This window comes from Paroedura picta, chromosome 7, assembly GCF_049243985.1.
Source record: "Paroedura picta isolate Pp20150507F chromosome 7, Ppicta_v3.0, whole genome shotgun sequence".
Lineage (NCBI taxonomy): Eukaryota > Metazoa > Chordata > Lepidosauria > Squamata > Gekkonidae > Paroedura > Paroedura picta.
The window spans coordinates 95,600,295-95,620,675 of NC_135375.1; the positions used below are offsets into that span (position 1 = coordinate 95,600,295).

At 48.5% G+C, this 20,381-nt stretch overlaps 1 protein-coding gene across 3 annotated transcripts in view; it reads left to right on the forward strand.

Moving 5' to 3' along the window:
* Positions 1-20,381, forward strand: part of CORO2A (coronin 2A) — a 74,386-nt gene that overhangs the window by 46,991 nt on the left and 7,014 nt on the right. For all 3 annotated transcript variants that reach the window (XM_077345488.1, XM_077345486.1, XM_077345487.1), the window contains 7 exons: positions 6,309-6,509; positions 9,407-9,523; positions 10,977-11,126; positions 12,082-12,261; positions 17,352-17,468; positions 18,065-18,169; positions 19,408-19,504. In XM_077345488.1, coding sequence (XP_077201603.1) covers positions 6,309-6,509; positions 9,407-9,523; positions 10,977-11,126; positions 12,082-12,261; positions 17,352-17,468; positions 18,065-18,169; positions 19,408-19,504 — 967 coding nt within the window. The remainder of the gene's footprint in view (positions 1-6,308; positions 6,510-9,406; positions 9,524-10,976; positions 11,127-12,081; positions 12,262-17,351; positions 17,469-18,064; positions 18,170-19,407; positions 19,505-20,381) is intronic.

Consider the following 20,381-nt stretch of genomic DNA (forward strand, 5'->3'; position numbering starts at 1 on the left):
GCAGCTTGCTTTGGAATTTGGTGGGAAACGGGACTGGTTTTACACAGGGAGTGTGAGAGCCAGTTTGGTGTAGTGGCTAGGAGTGCGGACTTCTAATCTGGCGAGCCGGGTTTGATTCCACGTTTCCCTCGCCTTGGCACTGATAAAGCTGTTCTGACCTAGCAGAAATATCAGGGCTCTCTCAGCCTCACCTCCCTCACAAGGTGTCTGTTGTGGGGAGAGGAAAGGGAAGGCAACTGTAAGCCGCTTTGAGACTCCTTCGGGTAGAGAAAAGTGGCATATAAGACTCAACTCTTCTTTTTCTTCTAAATCTTTTTCAGTCTTTACCAGGGTTGACAACTGTAAGCTGGGAAATTCCTGGAGATTTTGCAGTGGAGGGAATTTGGGAGAAAAGGGACATCAGTGGGCTATAACGCCATCAAGCTCACCCTCCGAAGCAGCCACTTTCTCCAAACCTCTGTCATCTGCCAATCAATTGTATCTGAGTGCTGCATCTGGAAGTTAGCCTGCCTTTAGTCACGTGCCCGTTGTTATGGGAGTAGTCTGATGCTAAAACAGCGTAAAGTAAGAGGGCTCTAGCTTAATGGGCAAAGAATGTGATTCTATGTTGTTCGGGAAATGCAATTCTTCGAATATTGCAGTGATGGAGAATTCAGCTGTGTGATGGAGAAAGCTCCATGAGCAGAGTTCCCAATTCTCTTCTCCTTGCTTTAATCCAGGGGTAGTCAAACTGCGGCCCTCCAGATGTCCATGGACTACAATTCCCAGAAGCCCCTGCCAGCGAATGCTGGCAGGGGCTCCTGGGAATTGTATTCCATGGACATCTGGAGGGCCGCAGTTTGACTACCCCTGCTTTAATCTATAGTGATGATAGGCATAGGAATCCGATTCAGATGGGAACTGCAGCTTGAAGCTCACTTCTCTGCGTTCTTGCTGAGACTGGACTCCATACTCCCCTTATCTACCTTATATCTCACAACTTCCCCTGGATGCTAGAATTTCTCTTGCCCAAACCAAAAGCTTTCCTCTAGCTGGCGTCCCAAGGGCAAGGGAGGGATAACACATTCCCACAACATCGGAGGCTATGATGAAGACCGGAAAGCCAGAGGCCCTAAAGCTATCTATAGTCACACCTACACAAATCAATTTTAACTGATCAAAAGGCCTTCAGGGTGACACATAAGCAAATGGCAGGTCCAGGATTAAGAGGTCTAATCGAGCCGGGATGAAAATAGATGGCAAAATTAACGTGGTTTTGACAGCTCCAGACAAACCCAGCTACCCATCTGAATTTATCGTAATTATTCCGGACACTCAAACTTCGGAATACTGATGGCTCTAGATGGGTGGGTATGTGAACTGTTTTGATGGAATAATTAAATTTAACTTTTAAATAAACAGAAGAATGAGGGAGCTGCCAATGCAGCGGTAGCTGTTTGGAACTGAGAATTTTAGACAGCAATTTCGGAAAGTCCCATGTGCTGCTTTGCATAGTCCGTAAGACACAGTGGGGCTGGCAACATGCCCCCCTGCTCGACGGACTCCGGAGTCCAGACTGCACGGAGATAAATAGCCACTTAGATAATTAGGGAAATATTTCTTCTGTGCTTTGGGCAAATTTCCTGTTTGCTTTGAATGGAAAGATAATGGTCTCTTTCCTACTCAGGGCCAAGAAATCTGATTGTTTCATTCCTTGTTATTGTATAAAGAAATCACCTAGTTCATTCATAGTCAGAGTACAAGGGAAAGAGACGTTGAAATCTAGCCTTAGCTACTTCTTCGCGACAGTGTTGACCTTTTCAAGTCATAATGTGTCTCTGATGTTTTTTTTAAACAAAGGTTTATACAGTTAAGGCAACGAGGTCTCTGCATGGAGTGGGCAACTACCGTGTACCCCTTAGCAATTTCCAAGCTTGACTACTGCAGTGAAGTCTTTGTAAGGCAGCCCTTGAAGACTGTTCAGAATATATTTGCCCATTGGCCAATGACCTCAGCACAGACAACATAATACCAATATTGAAAGATCTTTACTGGCTTCCAGATGCTGGTATTAATCAGTAGAACTCTAAGGCCTGGATCCATGACTTCTCCTTGAACTTCCCTACTCTCTAACCCTTTGCTACGATGATCTCGAAATGCCTTGATCTGGAGAAGTTTGCTATCAGAGACCAAACTGATGACCACAAGAAGCCAGGCCCTTTTCTGCCATTCCTAAGAACTCCTTCCAGGCCCTTTTCTCCTGAGAATTCCAGAGATCTAGTGGAAACTTTTCTGTTATGCAGGGTCTTTGTTGGGTTGACTTAAATAGGGATCCTGCTTGCTGATTCTGGGGTTGGGATGCATATATTAGGCTTTTGCTATTAAAATTGCTGGGTGACCTTTGGCCGGTGGTATATTCTCAGCCTAACCCACCTCACAAGGTTGTTGTGACCGTAAAATTGTGCACCAGAAGTGTAACCCTGAGCACTTTGAGGCAGAGGCAAGATAAAAATGTTCCGTAGTGAGAGAGTGTGTGTCTCTTAGGGGTGCATGCAGGTAGGCTAGCATCCAGTGAATGGGAAATCTGGGGCCACACACAGCATAATGAAGAAGCAGAAGAGCTTGTTTTTATACCCTGCTTTTCACTACCTGACGGAGTCCCAAAGCAGCTTACAAACACCTTTCCCTTACTCTCCCCACAACAGACACCCTGTGAGGTCGGTGGGGCTGAGAGAGCTCTGAGAGAACTGCTCTGTGAGAACAGCTCTTGAGAGAACTGGGACTAGCCCAAGGTCTCCCAGCTGGCTTCATGTGGAAGAGTGGGGAACCAGACTCTGTTATCCAGATTAGACTCTGCCACTCTTTTACCACTATGCCACACTGGAGTTCCTGCCCTGAGCTCTAACTTCCTGCAGATTCCTTCAGACTTTCATCCAGGAGCATAAGAACAAAGTTTTGAGTCCAGACACACCTTTAAGACCAACGCATTTTATTTCAACGTATGAGCTTTCAGGTGCAGGTACACTGTGTGACAAAGAGTGCTGCACATGAAAGTTCATACCTGGAGTAAAATTTTTTGAATGAAGGTGCCTCTTCATTCAAAGTTTGTTATACCACTTCATGCCAACATGGCCACGCACCTGAATCTATCCTGGAACATAACCACATTGCATAATGCACTTTGCCACCAAACAGGCAGAAGCAGGAGCAGGCCGGGAAGTAAAAGCAGCCCTGGAGCAAGCCAAGCGGAATGGCTCCCATGGGGCAATGAGCCAGCATAGCAGGGGGGTCATTCAGCTCAGCGGTGCAAACAGTGGGTGTTAGTTATGGCTGCCAGCTCTGGATTGGGAAATCCCTGGAGACTTTGGGGGTGGAGCTGGGAGTAGGCGGGATTTGGGGCAGGGAGGGGCCTCAGTGGAGTAGAATGCTGGGGGGTCCACCCTCCAAGGCAGCCATTTTCTCCAGGGGAACTGATCTCTGTAAAACAGAGAGGGAGTATCCCCAGATGGAAATGGTGCCCCTAGTTAGTTTCCCCCATTGAACCCTCCTGAAAAAAGGCAGCAGAGTGAGAAAAGACTATTGCTGGACTGCCACCAATTCCCATTGCCAATGAAGGGTGTTAGCCCAGGGACCAGCTTGGTGGAGTGGTGAGCAGTGCAGACTTCTAATCTGGCGAGCTGGGTTTGATTCCCCGCTCCTCCCCCACATGCAGCCAGCTGGGTGGCCTTGGGCTGGCCACAGCACTGATGAAGCTGTTCTGACTGAGCAGCAATATCAGGGCTCTCTCAGCCTCACCTCCCTCACAGGGTGTCCGTTGTGGGGAGAGGAAAAGGAAGGCAACTGGAAGCCGCTTTGAGACTCCTTTGGGCACTGAAAAGCAGGTTATAAATGTCAACTCTTCTTCCTCTTCTAAGGCTCTGGCAGGGCGACTGAAACTTGGTTATGCTTGCTGCTGGCCTCCAGCAGGCTGTGAGGGCAGAGGCCTTATCACAGCAGTTCTCAACCTGGGGGTCAGGACCCCTTTGGGGGTCGAACGACCCTTTCGCAGGGGTTGCGGCAGGGCAAGCAGCTTGACGGGGGGGGGGGGGCATCAGCACAACAGCCTTGCGGGGTAGATCGAGATAGAGCTTTCATCTGTCTGGAGCGGTGGAAAAGAGTGAGATCGGCATGGTGGGACAAGAGGCAGAACTGAACTGAGAAGCCCCAGAAAAAAAAACAATTTATATACAACCATGAACAATGGATCTTCACGCCATTGATCAGTTTCAGTTTAATTCCTGTGAAAGCACACTGGCATAATTTTATGGGGGTCCCCACAACATGAGGAACTGTATTAAAGGGTTGCGGCATTAGTAAGGTTGAGAACCCCTGCCTTATCGGGAAGTTTCTCTGGAAGTGAAAAGGCCAGTCCTTCCCAGCTGACAAGGTTTTGACCTCTTCCTCATTCCCTTGGCTGTGACAGAGCTGTTGATGGGAGAAAGGCAAGTTTCATTCCACCACTGCCAGTTCTCCATTTTTAGATTCCTTTCAGCCTCCCCCAGCACCCTCGTTTAATAGTAGTGGTCCTTAATGAATCCCTGCCCTGTCTTGATCCCGTGGAGCAGGGGTAGTCAAACTGCAGCCCTCCAGATGTCCATGGACTACAATTCCCACGAGCCCCTGCCAGCATTTGCTGGCAGGGGCTCGTGGGAATTGTAGTCCGTGGATATCTGGAGGGCCGCAGTTTGACTACCCCTGCCGTGGAGCCTTTTTGAGAAGGATGGTATCATGTATAAAGCCATTACTATGCACAGTTGTAGAGCCCACACGTCCCGAACAATTTGCCCAAGTCGCTGGGAATCATTTTGTGCAGTGCTACCCTTTGGCTTGCATAGAAAAACCCTCTTGAATAATTCAGTTGTGCATTGTTTTTGCTGAGAGCGAGGAGCGCAGGAGTCTTCCTGATCTCCTCAGGCAGACCGTTCCCCCCGGGGAGGGGGCACAGCAGAGAAGGGCCCCAAATGGGCAGCTGTCGATTCTACCCTAGAAGAGACTGGCTTCCTTTCCATCCCAATGCTCTTCCAGGGAGCCCATGCTGCTGAAAGAGAGCTGAGGCCTATGTCCAGTCTCCAGACATGAAGGCACTTGGGTTTTCTTCTGAGGGGGGGGGGCAATTGTTTCCACCGAACACCCCTCCTGGCCAAACCCTCAAGAACAATCTGAGGCAGGGCCAGAAGATTGCAGTGGGGTGGGGCTCGGTGGGAACGTGAAGGAAACTGAAGCGCCCTCGAGACTTCAGAATATGTGGTTGGAGACAGCCCGGTGTGTATAACCAGATCTCTGGCGAGATTCAGCATTCTTCAGTTGGCTCTGTTTGTTCAGTAAAGAGACTGTTACGCTCAATTGGTTGCCTGTGAAGCCAGCGCAAGTCCGGCTTGTGTACACCGAAGGAATGTGGCAGAAAAGAGTCTTCATCGTGGGAGGCAGGGGGTGGGAAGAGACTCAGGCCTAGATTATTGATATGAGATTGGGGTGTGCTACATGTACACAATGGTGTGTGTTGTGCCGTCAGTTTGCTTCCGACTTACACGGCGGCCTCCAAAGCATCCTGTCGCTAACAGCTTTGCTCAGATCTTGCAAAGCGAATGCCACAGCTTTCTTGGTTGAGTGAACCCTCCCCTTGGTCTGAGGAAGAGCGCTTGCACTCAAAAGTTCACGCCTTGAATAAATCTTTGTTGGTCTTAAAGGTGCTACTAGGCTCTGATTTTATTGTCCCACCCCTTGTTGTGTCTTCCTCTTTTCTGACTGCCTTCGACTTTGAACTGTCTTTCCCAGGGAGTTTTATTTATTTTTATGCTTGGATTTATATGATTTATATCAGGGGTAGTCAACCTGTGGTCCTCCAGATGTTCATGGACTACAATTCCCTTGAGCCCCTGCCAGCAAATGCTGGCAGGGGTTCTTGGGAATTGTAGTCCATGAACACCTGGAGGACCACAGATTGACTACCCCTGATTTATATGACCACCCCTCCTGGCGTCGCAGGCTTGGAGCGGTTCACAACCGTTAAAACGATTAAGTTTAAATAATCGGCCCGGTTACAGTACCAGCATCTTGACTTCCCATGATGTGACCAAGGTACGATAGCCCCAGTTGAGTCATTTTGGCTTCTAGGGAGAATTCAGGCTTGATTGGATCTCAAACCCACTTCCTCGTCTTTTTGACAGTCCATGGTGTCTGCAAAACTCCTCCAACGCCCCACAAGAGCCTCCTTGATTTACATCTACGACCTGCTTGGGTGGTATGTTGGTGTGGTGGCCACTGTAATGCTCCCTTTGCTCCCCCCACAGATGTCATGGAGTCCCCAGTATCGCAGTTCCAAGTTCCGCCACGTTTATGGCAAGGCCGCCACCAAGGAGAACTGCTACGACTGCGTCCCCATCACCCAGAGTGTCCATGACAACCACTTCTGTGCCGTGAACCCGCATTTCATTGCCGTGGTGACAGAGTGTGCGGGTGGAGGGGCCTTCCTTGTGATACCGCTAAATCAAGTAAGTACCACTTGAGACTGTCTGATGCAGAAAGGCTCAATTTGTGTGTGTGTGTGTGTGTGTGTACGTACACGAGGTGACAATGAGATGCCAACTGTTTCAGCCATCTTGGTGTAGTGGTGAGGAGTGTGGTCTTCTAATCTGGCGAGCTGGGTTGGCTTCCCCGCTCCTCCACATGCAGCCAGCGGGGTAGCCTTGGGCTCACCACAGCACTGAGAAAGCTGTTCTGACTGAGCAGTAGTATCAGGACTCTCTCAGCCTCACCCACCTCATAGGGTGTCTGTTGTGGGGAGAGGAAAGGGAAGGCGACCGTAAGCTGCTTTGAGACTCCTTCCAGTAGAGAAAAGTGGCATATAAGAACCAACTTTTCTTCTTCTTCTTCAGTAATATCCGCCACCCCACCCCACTGAGCACTCCCCCATCATGCTGTTCTTTGGGTCAGTAGACTGCGTGGCAGACAAAGTGGGGCTTTGCTATCAGACGGTAGAACCGATACCCCGAGGCTTCGAAAATCATTGCAGTAAGTGGGCTAGCTGGGAGAAAAGGTTATGTTGTATCAAAATATTGAGTGTTGGCGAAAGGTGATTTTTTCCCCTCCCCTGCCAAGAAGCACTTCCTTGAGGGAAGATTTCTAGAGTTCTCACAACTATTGAGCATCAGTTTGCAGGTTTATTGAACGAAAAGAAGGATGCTTTAGAAAGGCTCATATTTCTCTTTTATGAATATCCATTGCAAAGTGGTTGGCTTCTGAATAAATTATGCAGAGTGGGTGTAACAAATTATTGTGGGACTTTGAACCTGCTTTATGCTGGAACTTTGCTCAGTTTGAAAGCGCTTTTAGGCGGTTATTAGCTGTCTGTTATCACCTGTCTACCTGCAAGAGGGTGGCTGGGAGTGACAACCTGAGAGAAGGGCCTGAGAGTTATATGCCAAGGATCCATTTTAATTCACCCCAGGCAAGGCTTCAGTAACGAGTCTACAAAATTTTTAGAAGTGGATCTCACAGAGCCTTAATCAAAGGGAATGAAATTGCAACACCTGGGCTCAAGTTTGCCAGGATGGTCCATGTGGAATGGAAGTGAATGGCTCGTGCTGATGTAACCGCCAGGGATCTCGGATCCCAGCCACTCTAAGGTGGTCCTCTTGGGTGTTAGTAAGTCTTTCTGTCCCAATGATGACCTGTGCGCTGCGAGATCACTTTGGGGGAAAACCCAGAAGTGATATGTGAATTTAGAATCACTGGAAACCATAGAGTTTTCCCTTGAAAAGATTATATACAATGATTACTGGAGCATCCGAGATAATTTCAGCAGAGAATTAGCTTGTGTTTCATAGATTACAGCAGCCTTTCTCAACTTTTTTACCATTGAGAAACCCCTGAAACATTCTTCAGGCTTTGAGAAACCCCAGAAGTGGTGGGATGATGCAGAATATGGTTGGGAAGCAGAGCTGTGGACACGTCCACTCAGGCCCCTCCCCTTTCCATCCTCTCCCAGCCCATCTTTGGTCATTGGCGGTGGGGGGGGGGCTTGAAATGACCATATAGGGTCATATCACCCAGTAAATGTTTCACAAATTAAAAATATATATATATTAAAATTTTAATCGACTCCCACTCATTCAGGAAACCTTTCCATGGGTACCAAGAAATCCCATGGTTTCATGAAACCCTGATTGAGAAAGCCTGGATTACAGCTCTGGACTGTATGGATCATGAAAAGCAGTGGCTGGTTTTAGAAGAAATGGGTGTGGCACAGCATCTGATTGTTTTGATGAGCAACCTGCACTCTGGACATGAGGCTAATGTTAGGATGGAATATGTAGAAAAACAGAATGGTTTTCAATTGGCAAAGTTGTCAGACAAAGATGTATTTTAGTTCCCAGCTCTTCAGTCTATATACAGAACATATAAGGAAAACTGGATTAAATTTGGATGAAGGTTGAGAAACAGCAACAATTTGAGATATGAAGTTGAGACCACATTACTGACAGAAAATAGTCAGGGGTATGAGTGGTTGGACCCATGGTAGGGGTCTGCAATAGCTAGAAAAATGCTTAATTAAGCTAGTGGGGGTAGCATGGCATTACTGGCTGATGAGTGTATGAAGGCCAAAAAACAAAGAAAGAAAGCAGAGGTTCTGCTTGTGCCATTAAACTAATATAACAACTATTTATTAGAGAACTCCATTCTAGACAGGAAAGGTAAGAAGGTGGTCCCTAATCTAATCTAGCTAGTTGGATGGGGAGAGGTGCAGGAGGCTGGCAAGGTGGAGGGAAGTTTTCCAAAGCAGAAGCTTTACCAATCTACCCTTTAGCAAACCAAAGGCTGGATCATCCATCATTCTGGTAGTCCAACAAGTTGTCCATTTTGTTTTTATAGGTGCATTGTCTAGGCATTTACATGCTGATCCTTCAGCTTGCATCAAAAATTCTGAACCATATTTAAAAAAAACAAACACTTCCAAAACTGCACAGAGGTGTGATAGTGATCACGGCATGGGCACCAACCAATTGGTGCTTTTCAGAGCTGGCTTTCCCCCAGTTCAAAGTGGCTGTGTGGCTAAAGCAAGAGAATCAGTTGTTCAGAGCATGCCACAGGAAGGAGAAAGGATGGATCCAGTCCCCCCCTACTGGTCTTAAAATGTTTATGTCCACTTCGTTTGGAGCCCTTCTCTCCAGTGTGTACTAAACAACGTGTACTTGTCATTTTTATCTCTGAGCTCTGGAATGAAAGGCAATGCCATTGAATTATAAGGCATGTTGTGGCACTGGTGGTTGGGATAAAAAGATGAAAGGTATGCCCTGCAAACTTTGCTTTCCTTTTGACCAGTGTCCGTTGCTGAGCCTTACCGCGAACCCTGCAGCCTGGGAACTGAATCCCTCTGTTTGTTTTTCAGACGGGAAAACTTGATCCACACTACCCTCGCATCTGTGGGCACAAAGGCAACGTGCTGGACATTAAGTGGAACCCGTTCAATGACTTTGTAATCGCTTCTTGCTCTGAAGATGCAACTGTGAGTTTTATGGGGGAGATTTTTGAGTCTGCAAAACGGTTGCCTGGTGCAGATTTAATGCTGTCTGATTCCCACCGGCCCCAACCATAGAGATGAGTCTGTTGTGCCTCTTCTCATACCTTTTCAAATGCAAGTTTCCAGCTCTCTTTCATAACTGCAGTTAATGTTATGTATGTAACCGTGGTTAAGTAACGTCATGTATGTAACCATGGCTATGTAGTGTTGTGTATGTAACCATGGCTACGCAGTGCTATGTGTGCAACCGTGGTTAGGTAATGCTGTGTATGTAACCATGGTTATGCAGTGTTGTCTATGTAGCCATGGTTAAGTAATGTTATGTGTATAACCATGGTTATATGGTGTTGTGTGTGTGACCGTGGTCACGTAATGTTATGTACGTAACCTTGGTTAGGTGATGTTGTGTATGCAACCGTGGCTAAGTAATGTTATGTGTGTAACCATGGTTATGTAATGTTGTGTGTTTAATCGTGGTTACGTGGTGTTATGTATGTAACCATGGTTGTGTAATGTTATATTTCTGACCATGGTTAGCTCCCGCCAAAATTTCTAACCAGACAGATTTGGAGCTAACAATAGCTTCTAAAAGTGCTGTTGATGGCATACCACTGGATCATGATTAGCTCTGGGGATAAAAGTGAAAAGAGAATTCATGTGCAAGGCAGAGCACATGAGGAGGCACCTGGCATTTAAACCATGGTTAGTATCATTACATCTGCACAAGTTCTAGCTTGGAAGGCACCAAGAGGTGATTGAATGCTATAACCTCTAAGTTCCTGCCTTGTTCATTGAGGGGTCTAAGTAGAACTCCCAATCACTCTCACTAACCTGGATTAGTCTATGCGTTGGCACCAAATGCCAATCTGAGGCCCTTGAAATAATGGTGGGATGCTGTGAAGATAAAACAGAGATGGGGAGGGTTCTATTGTAAGCCACTTTGGGTCCTCATTGGGGCCGGGACTTGAGATCTAAATAAATTAATGGATTCAGATTTAGTGGAAGCTGCAATGGGACTGGAATTAGAAAAAAAAATGTGCTTTCTGTGTAGGCCACACCCAAAGAGTCTTTGTTTGGATCTTTTGGTTGGAGTCTTTGTTTGGATCTTTCTCCCCCCATCAGAAACCCTCTCCCCTCTTCCTGGGTACATAGTGTGACTCCATTGTCCCAACAGACCACCAGTCTCTGACCTTCTAGTTCCCATTACCTGCATTTTGGGCAGGTGGCTACAACAAAGCGGGGGGGGGGGACCCGCAATGAAGTCGAGAACTTTTGAAGGTTAGCTGGGTGTGAACTGGGGGCACCTCCTCCCCCATCTCCCCCACAGTTGACAACCCCCTCTTTGGTGACCGAACTCGACAGGTCCTGATTGCCGAAGCTTCTACCATGGTCAGGGTTGATCAATGGATCCGTCTCTGCCTCCCCGTGTTTCTCTCAGGTGAAAGTCTGGAACATTCCTCAGCACTTGCTGCAGAAGAGCATCACGCATGCGCAGAAGGAACTCCTGGGCCATGCGCGGAGGGTGGGGCTTATCGAATGGCACCCAACTGCGAGTGACATCCTGTTCAGCACGGGTTATGATTATAAGGTGAGCTGCCATCCAGGGAACTCTGGTTTCTATTCTTTTTTTCGTGCAGGACGGGCATAGAATAGAAAAAAGGAGAGGGCATGTTGTGTGCCTCCATGTTTCTTTCTGTTCTTCCAAATCATTGAGATCAGAAATCCAGCTCTTCCAGGCAAGGAGGACAGGAAAACCAGTGACTGCAAGGGAGAAACAAGGGCGGGGGGGGAGTCCCACATGTTTTTATTATACATACTTGGTGCATTTCTTGTGGGAAAGTCTTACAGATTTGTACCGCTGCTCCTCACAAATAACAGAAAAGCTGCAGGATCTGGTACCAGGTGCAAAGCTGAACTTCCGAAAGAGCTCACTTTTCATTTTCAACAGCCGAGCAAACTTCCCATCCCTTACCGAAACAATGAAAGGCAGAGCGTCCGGCAGCTCCTTTTCCTGTTGCGACTATACTGTGGCTGCGCGGAGAAGAAGGGTGCTGTCGGGTCCAGACACTGTGCAGTTTCCTTTTGCACGCTTCCCAAGCCAGAGCAGCTGCTGTACGTGGTTTTTTCAGTGGTTGGAGGGAGCGGCTTCTTGCGTTTTGTCAGGACTAGCTGAATACCAATGACAGAAACGTCCCTGAAGACAAAGAAGTATGGCTCAGTGTTTTTGTTCTCTGATTTGTTTAGGTTGCAGAATTCAGATTCTGCTTGGGCAAAATGTGAGCGCCTTCAGTGCAGATGTCTTGCTCTGCTTTGTTTCAAAACAGACGTCTGCTCATCTCCCTTTCCCTGCCCCTCTCCTTGCCATTCAGTAACAGCGGCTCACCTCAGGGCACTGCTCCCACTCTGCCCTGCATGCTGGCCGCTCCATTTCCGGGTGGGAACAGACAGTGCCGGGGGAAAGAAGCATGCCGCCAGGCACTGCTGGCCACTGTGCCGCTTCTTATGCGCACGGCCTGATGAGTGTGCATCCTTCCCTCCCTCAGATCATGATCTGGAACCTCAACACCAAAGAGCCTGTCATTGAAGCCCCAGTGAAGACAATCAGCTTCCACACGGACGTGATCCTCTCCATGTCGTTCAACACAGACGGGAGCCTCCTGGCCACGGCCTGCAGGGACAGGAAGATACGCATCATCGATCCTCGTGCGGGAACCCTTGTACAGGTACGGGAGAGGCTCAATCAGTACCCACAGAGACCTTGCTGTCTTGCATCCCCAGATGACAAAATGCAGTTCTCTTCTGTGTGTGTTGTGGCTGGGAAGGGGGGAGGGTGCATCTTCTTTCTGAAGCCAGAGACAGGGCTGTGACTCAGGAACCGCCAGAGCAAGCCCACATTGATGGGATACCAGCCAGGTAAACCAGGGGCTGTAAGATTGCTTCATTCTGGAGCAAGGGACAGTTAGATTTGAGTATGTTTGCACCTTGTTGTTGTTGTTGTTAGGTGCAAAGTCGTGTCTGACCCATCGTGACCCCATGGACAATGATCCTCCAGGCCCGCCTGTCCTCTACCATTCCCCGGAGTCCATTTAAGTTTGCACCTACTGCTTCAGTGACTCCATCCGGCCACCTCATTCTCTGTCGTCCCCTTCTTATTCGTTTTTTTTTTTTTTTTTTTGCACCTTAGAGACTAACAACACTTTCATGGTTTAAGCCAGGGTTTCATGAAACCCTGGGGTTTCTCGAAGGTCCTGGAAGGGTTTCCTGAATGGGTGGGAGTAATGGTTTATATATTTTTTGCAATCTGTTAAACATTTATTGGGTAATTCGACCACCCAAGTATGGTCCCTAAGACGGCTATCAAAGCATGAAAACATCTAGAACAGCATGTAAACAGTAGCTATAAAATATTTAAACATATAGACATACAAGCATACACGCATACACAACCAGGGTCGGCCAATACTGATTTACTGGGGGAAGGCCACAGTAAACACAGACATCTTCTCCTGCTGGTCAAAGACACTGACTGAGAAAATGGACAAATCTCCCAAAAGTTTCAATACCACAACCAAGAAGACTCAAGAAAGATGTGAATTCCATTTTTAATAAAGCTGCCATTAAAGCCATCAACACCAATATTGTTTAAAATTAACAGATTTGCAATCTGTTTAGCCAGGACAGGAAAAATTGTCGAGTAGCTGAAAGAAGGGTTCTCTGCCTAAAAATCCTTGCAGGTCCCACAGCTGGGGGGCTGCCAAAATCCTGGCGCTGGCCCTGTTCAGTGAGAATCTACATTTGATGCTTTAGAAGCCATTTTCTTTCCACAGTGCATCAACTTGCCTGTTTGGTGTAGTGGTTAGGAGTGCGGAGAGCCAGTTTGGTGTAGTGGTTAGGAGTACAGACTTCTAATCTGGCAAGCTGGGTTCAATTCTGCGCTCCCCCACATGCAACCAGCTGGGTGGCCTTGGGCTCGCCACGGCACTGATAAAACTGTTCTGACTGACCAGTGATATCAGGGCTCTCTCAGCTTCACCCACCCCACAGGGTGTCTGTTGTGGGGAGAGGAATGGGAAGGCGACTGTAAGCTGCTTTGAGCCTCTGGGTAGGGAAAAGTGGCATATAAGAACCAACTCTTCTTCTTCTTCTTCTTCTTCTTCAACTGTGGACAGGAGCTGTCTTTAGTGCTGTGCAACAGAGTTAAATTCCAGTGGCCCCTTTAAGGCCAACAAAGTTTAATTCTGGGTTTAAGCTTTTGTGTGCAGGCACGAAACATCAGATAAGTATGCTTGCACATGAAAGCTTCTCCCCAGAATCAAACTGTATTGGTCTCAAAGGTGCCACTGGACTCCGACTTTGGTCTGCTGCTTCAGACAAACCCACCTGAATGTATCATCCTGTAGTGTGTGAAGGTGCCGTAAAATTGGTCTTACTTAATGGGGTCCCTCCCCAGCTTCCCTGCAGTGGCAATTTAGAGGCGGGGGTAAGAATTCTTAGCCTCTTTTATGGAGCTTTTATTTACCGGGGGGGGGGGGGGGAGGATACTCGCAAACAAAATGCACAACAGTCCAAGGGGGGATCCCTTCAGCCATTTTTTTGGGGGGGGATCCCCCCCCAAAAAAATGGCTGAAGGGATCCCCCCTTGGACTGTTGTGCATTTTGTTTGTGAGTATCCCCTCCCCCCCCCCGGTAAATTAAAGCATCTTACATCTACAGGACGCGTCTCACGTCCAAATTCTTCTGCAGCCCAGAGCCCAAGTTGGCATCCACGCCTGCCTCTCCATGGCAGTTTTCCATCAACGTGCCAAGTCTGTTGTGCAAGATCGTCTCCCTTTTTGTCCCCAGCTGCATAAACCTTGCAAACGCAGTGTAAACAAAGCCACTTCAGAGAAGAAAAAAGGAAAAACCCTTCCCTGTTTGTCCTGACTTATTTATTTATTTTAAACAAACGCTTTCCAGCATGGTTAGGTTTGCCAGATGCAAGGTACTGCAGGTGGCCAGGCTGTTGTTTGTGCTGTGTGCTGCTGGGAGTTTGTTTCGTGGCACTGTTTGGGTGAGACCTGCAAAAGATCCTCTTCCGGAGGTGGGGGCAGAACAGGCATGCAGTGGGGTGCAGGGTGGCTTTCTGGTTTGGGAACAACGGGTGCTGATGAGCTCTCTTCTCCACTGGGGGGGGGAGGATAGAGACTGCTTTAGAGCGCTGCTTCCCAACCTGTCGGTCAGGATCCAAAAGTGAGTCGTGAAGCCTCTGAAAGTGGGTCAGGGGGCTCTCTTTTGTCAATTCAAAACCATGACCTGACCGTGGAAACAGTATCATCCGTGTCACACTTTATGTTCAATCCGTGGGTTCAGAGGTGGACACTGTTGGTGATCTGAGCCCTTTATTAGGACCCCAGCATGTTACAGGAAGCAACTGAACTGAACCAAACTGAAGCCCCCCAAAAACACCCCACCTGATATACAGTAGCAAACAATAGATCTTCCCACCAGTGCACGTGATTGGTCAGTTCCACCAGACAGGATCTAGCCGTGCATTGGTCACTTCCATTGTAAGCTGCGATCCTGCCTTGGACCCTAAGCTCGGTCCTCGGCAGGTCTACAGACACAACACTTGAGTTGGTATTTTTGGCTTCACTGCATAAGACGTGCTGAGCCAGCCAGATGTGTTCCTGACGGTTACTTAGGCACTCAGGGAGGATTCACGGAGAAGGAGAGGCCGGTCGGAGGCTGGGATGTAGCCTGCATACTCCAAGGATGTGTACGTCGGAATGCTATTTGCTTGGGGTTCATAGTGTCGTGGCTGTGGCCTTGGTGTAATGTTTGTTGGTTTCTTGAAAACATCTGGCTGCCCACTGTGGAAAATGGAATGCTGAGCTAGGGGGGCGCCAAGGTCATGGTTTGCTCAGGGCTCCAAGAAACCTTGGATGTGTCAGCAGACCGAATAAACTTGGACTTGCAGGTCACCATACCAAACCACTGCTTTAGGACATCCCTGCACAGGCCCACTGAGAAATCTAGGAGTCCAAGACCCAGCACATGCTCAGTCCAGGAGGAAGTCCTGTGCATGGAATATGGTGGCCATCCATCCATCAGCCAACCAGCCATCCTGGGTGTTTTGACAGGACAACATTTTGGATCCTACAGCCTGTACCTAATGGGCATCTTTATATCCAGCTTGAAGCTGGGCAGGCAGGAATGATTTTTGGGGAGCTGTGAGGCTAATGGGTTATAGTGGTGTCAGACTGAGAGACCCCGGTTCGAATCCCCACTCTGCCATGGAAGCTGGCAGGGTGACATTGGGCCAGTCGCACCCTCCGAAGCCTAGTCTACCTCACAGGGTTGTTGTGACGATAAATGGGAGGGGAGGAGACGGGTGTAAAACCACTTTGGGTCCCCAGGAGGGAGAAAGGTGAGGAGTCACTGAAATAAATAAGTAATAAAATTCTGCAGAGACATGGGTGAAATTTTATCACTCTGCCGGCTTCTCCATTCACGGCTGACTGGACTAGAGTCTGCCTGGTTACTCACGACGGCTGTGGTGGTTCGCCAGTGATTGGCTAGGGGTGAAAGCATTCCGCCCTTCCTCTGTCAAAGCTGCAAGAGCTCCCTCTGCTGGGTTGTCCATGCCTAACGCAATCCCCATTGAGATGGTTAGAGGAGTGATTCCTTGGTGTCAGGAAAAGTCCCAAATACCGAAGAGCATATTTTCCTATTCATAAGCTCATATATCTGAGATCACAAGCCAAATTCTAAATGTTCATGAGCTCCAGGAACACAGACTGAGTCCAGTGGCACCTTTAAGTCCCACAAAGTTTCATTTTGGGAAGCAGCTTAACTCCAGAGATATTTCTTTAGATCAGGGGCAGTCAACCTGTGGTCCTCCAAATGTTCATGGACTACAGTTCCCATGAGCCTCTGCCAGCAAGGTGCCTGTTGTGGGCAGCGGAAGAGAAGGTGATTGTGAGCCGGTTTTGATATTCCTTTGGGTAGAGAAAAGTGGGGTTTGAATGCTAACTCTTCTTTTAGCTGCACGGGAGGGGAGAACCACTCAGCCTAGGCTGGCTACCACCTTCTAGCAATCCCCCTGCTGCTTTCACATGCTCAAACATAGGCTGCTTCTGCCAGGCCTGTCGGACCAAACATCCCCGTTGTATCATTACATGGTTGTAAACAGCAGGGTGTTTACACTCCTGGCACATTGGCACTGTCACAAATGTAAAGGGAATATAGGAGCAGCACATGCTTTGGTGCATCATGGGTGTGTTGCCCCTTGGCAAAGACATAATTTCTGAGCTCTGAAGACAATTAATCAGGGAAGAATGTGGCACTAGGTACCCTCAGCCCATTAAGCATCCCTGGTTGGCCTAACCAGGCCCTGCTGCTTTAGAGTGTCAGACCAGGACCTGGACCACGACCTCCACTCAGCCGTGAAAATTTGACAGGGCCAGTCACCCACTTTTGGCCTCATCTACCTCACAGGGTTGCTATGAGGACAAAAATGGAGGAGCAGCACAAAAGCGTTTGTTAACTCTGTGTCCGTTTTTCCCAGAACGCATCTGCTGAACAGTGTAAGCTGCTTTGGGTCCTCACGTGGGAGAAAAACAGGGTATAAATATTGAAATAAATAAACATACAGCAACAGTCCTGTGTAGAAATCACTCGACTCAAAGCTCTTTGATCTCTGTGGGCTTAGGCTGGAGTAACTCTGCCTAGGATCACATTGCAAAATATGTTACACAAGTTAGCTTAATTTAAAGGGGAAAGAACAAGCAGCTTGCTGGGTTCCCTGTTACTGACGCCCCATGTCTTCTTGCAGGAGGCCAGCAGCAAGTCCCACCGAGTGAATAAAGTCTTGTTTCTGGGAAATATGAAGAAGCTGGTCTCCACAGGGACCTCCAAGTGGAATAACAGGCAAATTGCAATATGGGACCAGGTGAGTCACGTGGTTGCTGCCCCTTCTTGGAAGCGGTTGCTATTCAGATGGCACCATTTGACTCTGGACATTTTTCTCTCTGCCGAGAAGGAAGAAACAAAGGATGTTTCTGAATTCTCATTGTCCTTGTTTGTGTATTCCTGTTTTTCTTTTTTTTTTGGAGCACGTGTTTGGCTCCCTCTAGTGGTCGGTTCAATATTACACCACATGGTGTCTGGCATCTCCCTTTTTTATGCCTTCAAGTTAATTCTGCTATTAAGAAGAAACTTTGACAAGTTAATGAATTATTTGATTATGTTTATGGCTATTAGCATGTACTGCCACACAGTGTTTCTCTTTATAAAGCAGTGTCTCTCTGGGGGTGCTGGTTTTCCATGTGGAGGGCTGTTTTTAGGGTAGAAGAAGCTTCAACCATGCAGGTTTCCACCTCTAGTCCAAGCACAAGGTTGCTAATGCACTGAGAACCTGGCCCTGCCTGCCCACAGGTGACCCCCCCAAATCCTTCTTGAGGTGCATCTTTGTAACCAGCTATCCCCCAGCCTTCTCAATGTAGAAGTACCTTGTAAGTGGCTATTTTGCATCTCCCTCCTCTGCAGGTTGACCTTTCTGTGCCTTTAGTAGAAGAGGACGTGGACGGCTCCTCAGGACTCCTGTTTCCTTTCTATGACGCTGACACACACATCCTGTATTTATTGGGCAAGGTGAGTTCTTGTCCTTGGCACGAGGTCATAATAGATACAGTGACCTTCCTTCAGGGATTCCTTGGATCCTCCCACAATCCTTTTATAAACTTTTCTTGTTCTGTGATTCACAATAGGGAGGAAATGTAGGTTACCCTTGTTTTCTGCAAGGTTCTGTTTATTTCAAGAATCTGTTTTGGATCCATTTAAAAACAGCAGGTTGGATTTTCCTCTTCATGTTTTTTTTTTTTGCCTCTCAAGCTTTTTTCATTTAGGGTTGCTTGCTGGTTTAATTTCTCCCCTTTTGGATTGGTATCCAGGTCAGTTAGGAGAAGCTGTTGACTAGGCTTGTGCACCAGGGGCCCAATCCAGACCAATTCGGCTTCAGTGCTCATTAAAGTCCATGGCGCCATTGACATTAATGGGAGATCCCATTAATGGATTTCCCACTTTTCTGGAGGGGGGTGCGGGTGCCAGTTCCAGCCTCCAAACCTTTAGGGTAGCTCTGGGAGGCTCTTCTGTGACCCCCCTCCGAATTCCACAATGATTGGACCACGGGGTCCACGTCCAGGGGTTCCGAAAGAGGGTGCCCCCATCTCTCTATTCTGTCCCATTGGATAAAATGGGAACCCCCCACCCCCGCAGGCCGTAAAAAGGCGGGAACACCGGCCTTCCCATTAAAATCAGTGCCACCATTGACTGTAATGGTCGCCAAAGCCAAATCGGTGCGGATCGGTCCCCTGGTGCACAAGCCTACTTTTGACATTGAAGCCGAAATTCTGAGTTCTGCTACTCAGACTTCTTGTCACTCCTGCTCCGACAGAGTTGTGCTAAATAAAAATTCTTTTGGCCTCTGTGATCCCGGACTGCGTCTCCCTGATTTTCTCTGCCTCTCTATGGTGTTGATGGACAAGAAGACCTAGGGGCCTTCCTCTCCCTGATGGGCTGCTTTGAGCCTCCTGCTCAGGGCAGGATCAGCCTGAAGCATCCAGGATAAGGATCTGCCCAGCCGCTGCTTGAAGACCGCCAGTGAGGGGGAGCTCACCACCTCCTTAGGCAGCCCACTCCACTGCTGAACTACTCTGACCGTACATAATGTTTTTTCTATTGCAGCTGCTTTTTGCACAGAGGGCCCTGCCGCCTTTTTGTCACGGCAACAACAGTTTGCACCGCAGAACCATCAAAATTCTTTTCCACGGCTTGTCAGAGGCACCGTGGCATCCAACCCCCTTTCTTTTTGTCTCTGTCGTTATCTCCAGGGTGATGGAAACATCCGTTACTACGAGATAAGTCTGGAGAAACCCTACCTCAATTACCTGATGGAATACCGGTCCCCTTTACCTCAGAAAGGAGTCGGTGAGCTGGAAATGGTTTCGGGAGCAGTTTCACGTCCCGGGAAGCGATGAATGGGCATCTGGGAGCGACTGATCAGCCAAGGCAGCTGGTCGGGGGCAGATAACAAGCCTGGGTCTTGTTTTGCACCTTGTGGGGTTTTGTCGCGGCCGTGCCACACGGCTGAGGGCCCTGCCCCTTGCTGTTTTTCGGTAGCACTTAGAGGGCAGAGAGAGACGTCAGGCAAGCAGAGAAGAGCATCTCAGCACTGGGGTTTTGATGTGCCTTTTAAAAATTACCGCTCTGAGGAGTCTTCCTCCCTCTCTGTGTGTGCACGTTGGGATTGGAAACGAACATTGAAATGTTTTAGGGGAAGGAAGCCAAATTCCACAGAGAGGAGAAACGGCGGCTGGAAAAAGGCAACAGGAAAAGGCAGAGGGAAATGGGGGGTGGGAGATGGACTAAGCCAGCATTCCCCAAACGTGATGCCTGGGGGTGCCATAACACCCGCGGGTGGGTTTCCCGGCACTTGCGGCCTTCTCCCCCAAAGCCAAGAGCCAATCGTTCCTACATCATCTGCAGGGATCACCCTTTCCAAAACAGCTGCCTCCACCACAGGCACATTGCTGGGCTGAGAACCTCCCTACAGTTTGCGATTGGCCCCAGCCTTATGTGGCAGCCATTTTATGACTGGCTGCACTCCTCCTTCCCACGGCAGCCATTTTGGGAGGGTGCCCTCTGGTTTGTCTCAAGAGTTCAGAAACGCCCACAGGTTCTGCCAGGCTGGGGATCCCCAGATGAGATCAGTCCCTCTGCTGCTTGCCTACGAATCCTGCATTCCCTCCTTTGCAGCAGTGAAGCAGCAGCTGGGCTCTGAGTCATGGGCTGGCCGGTGAGCCTG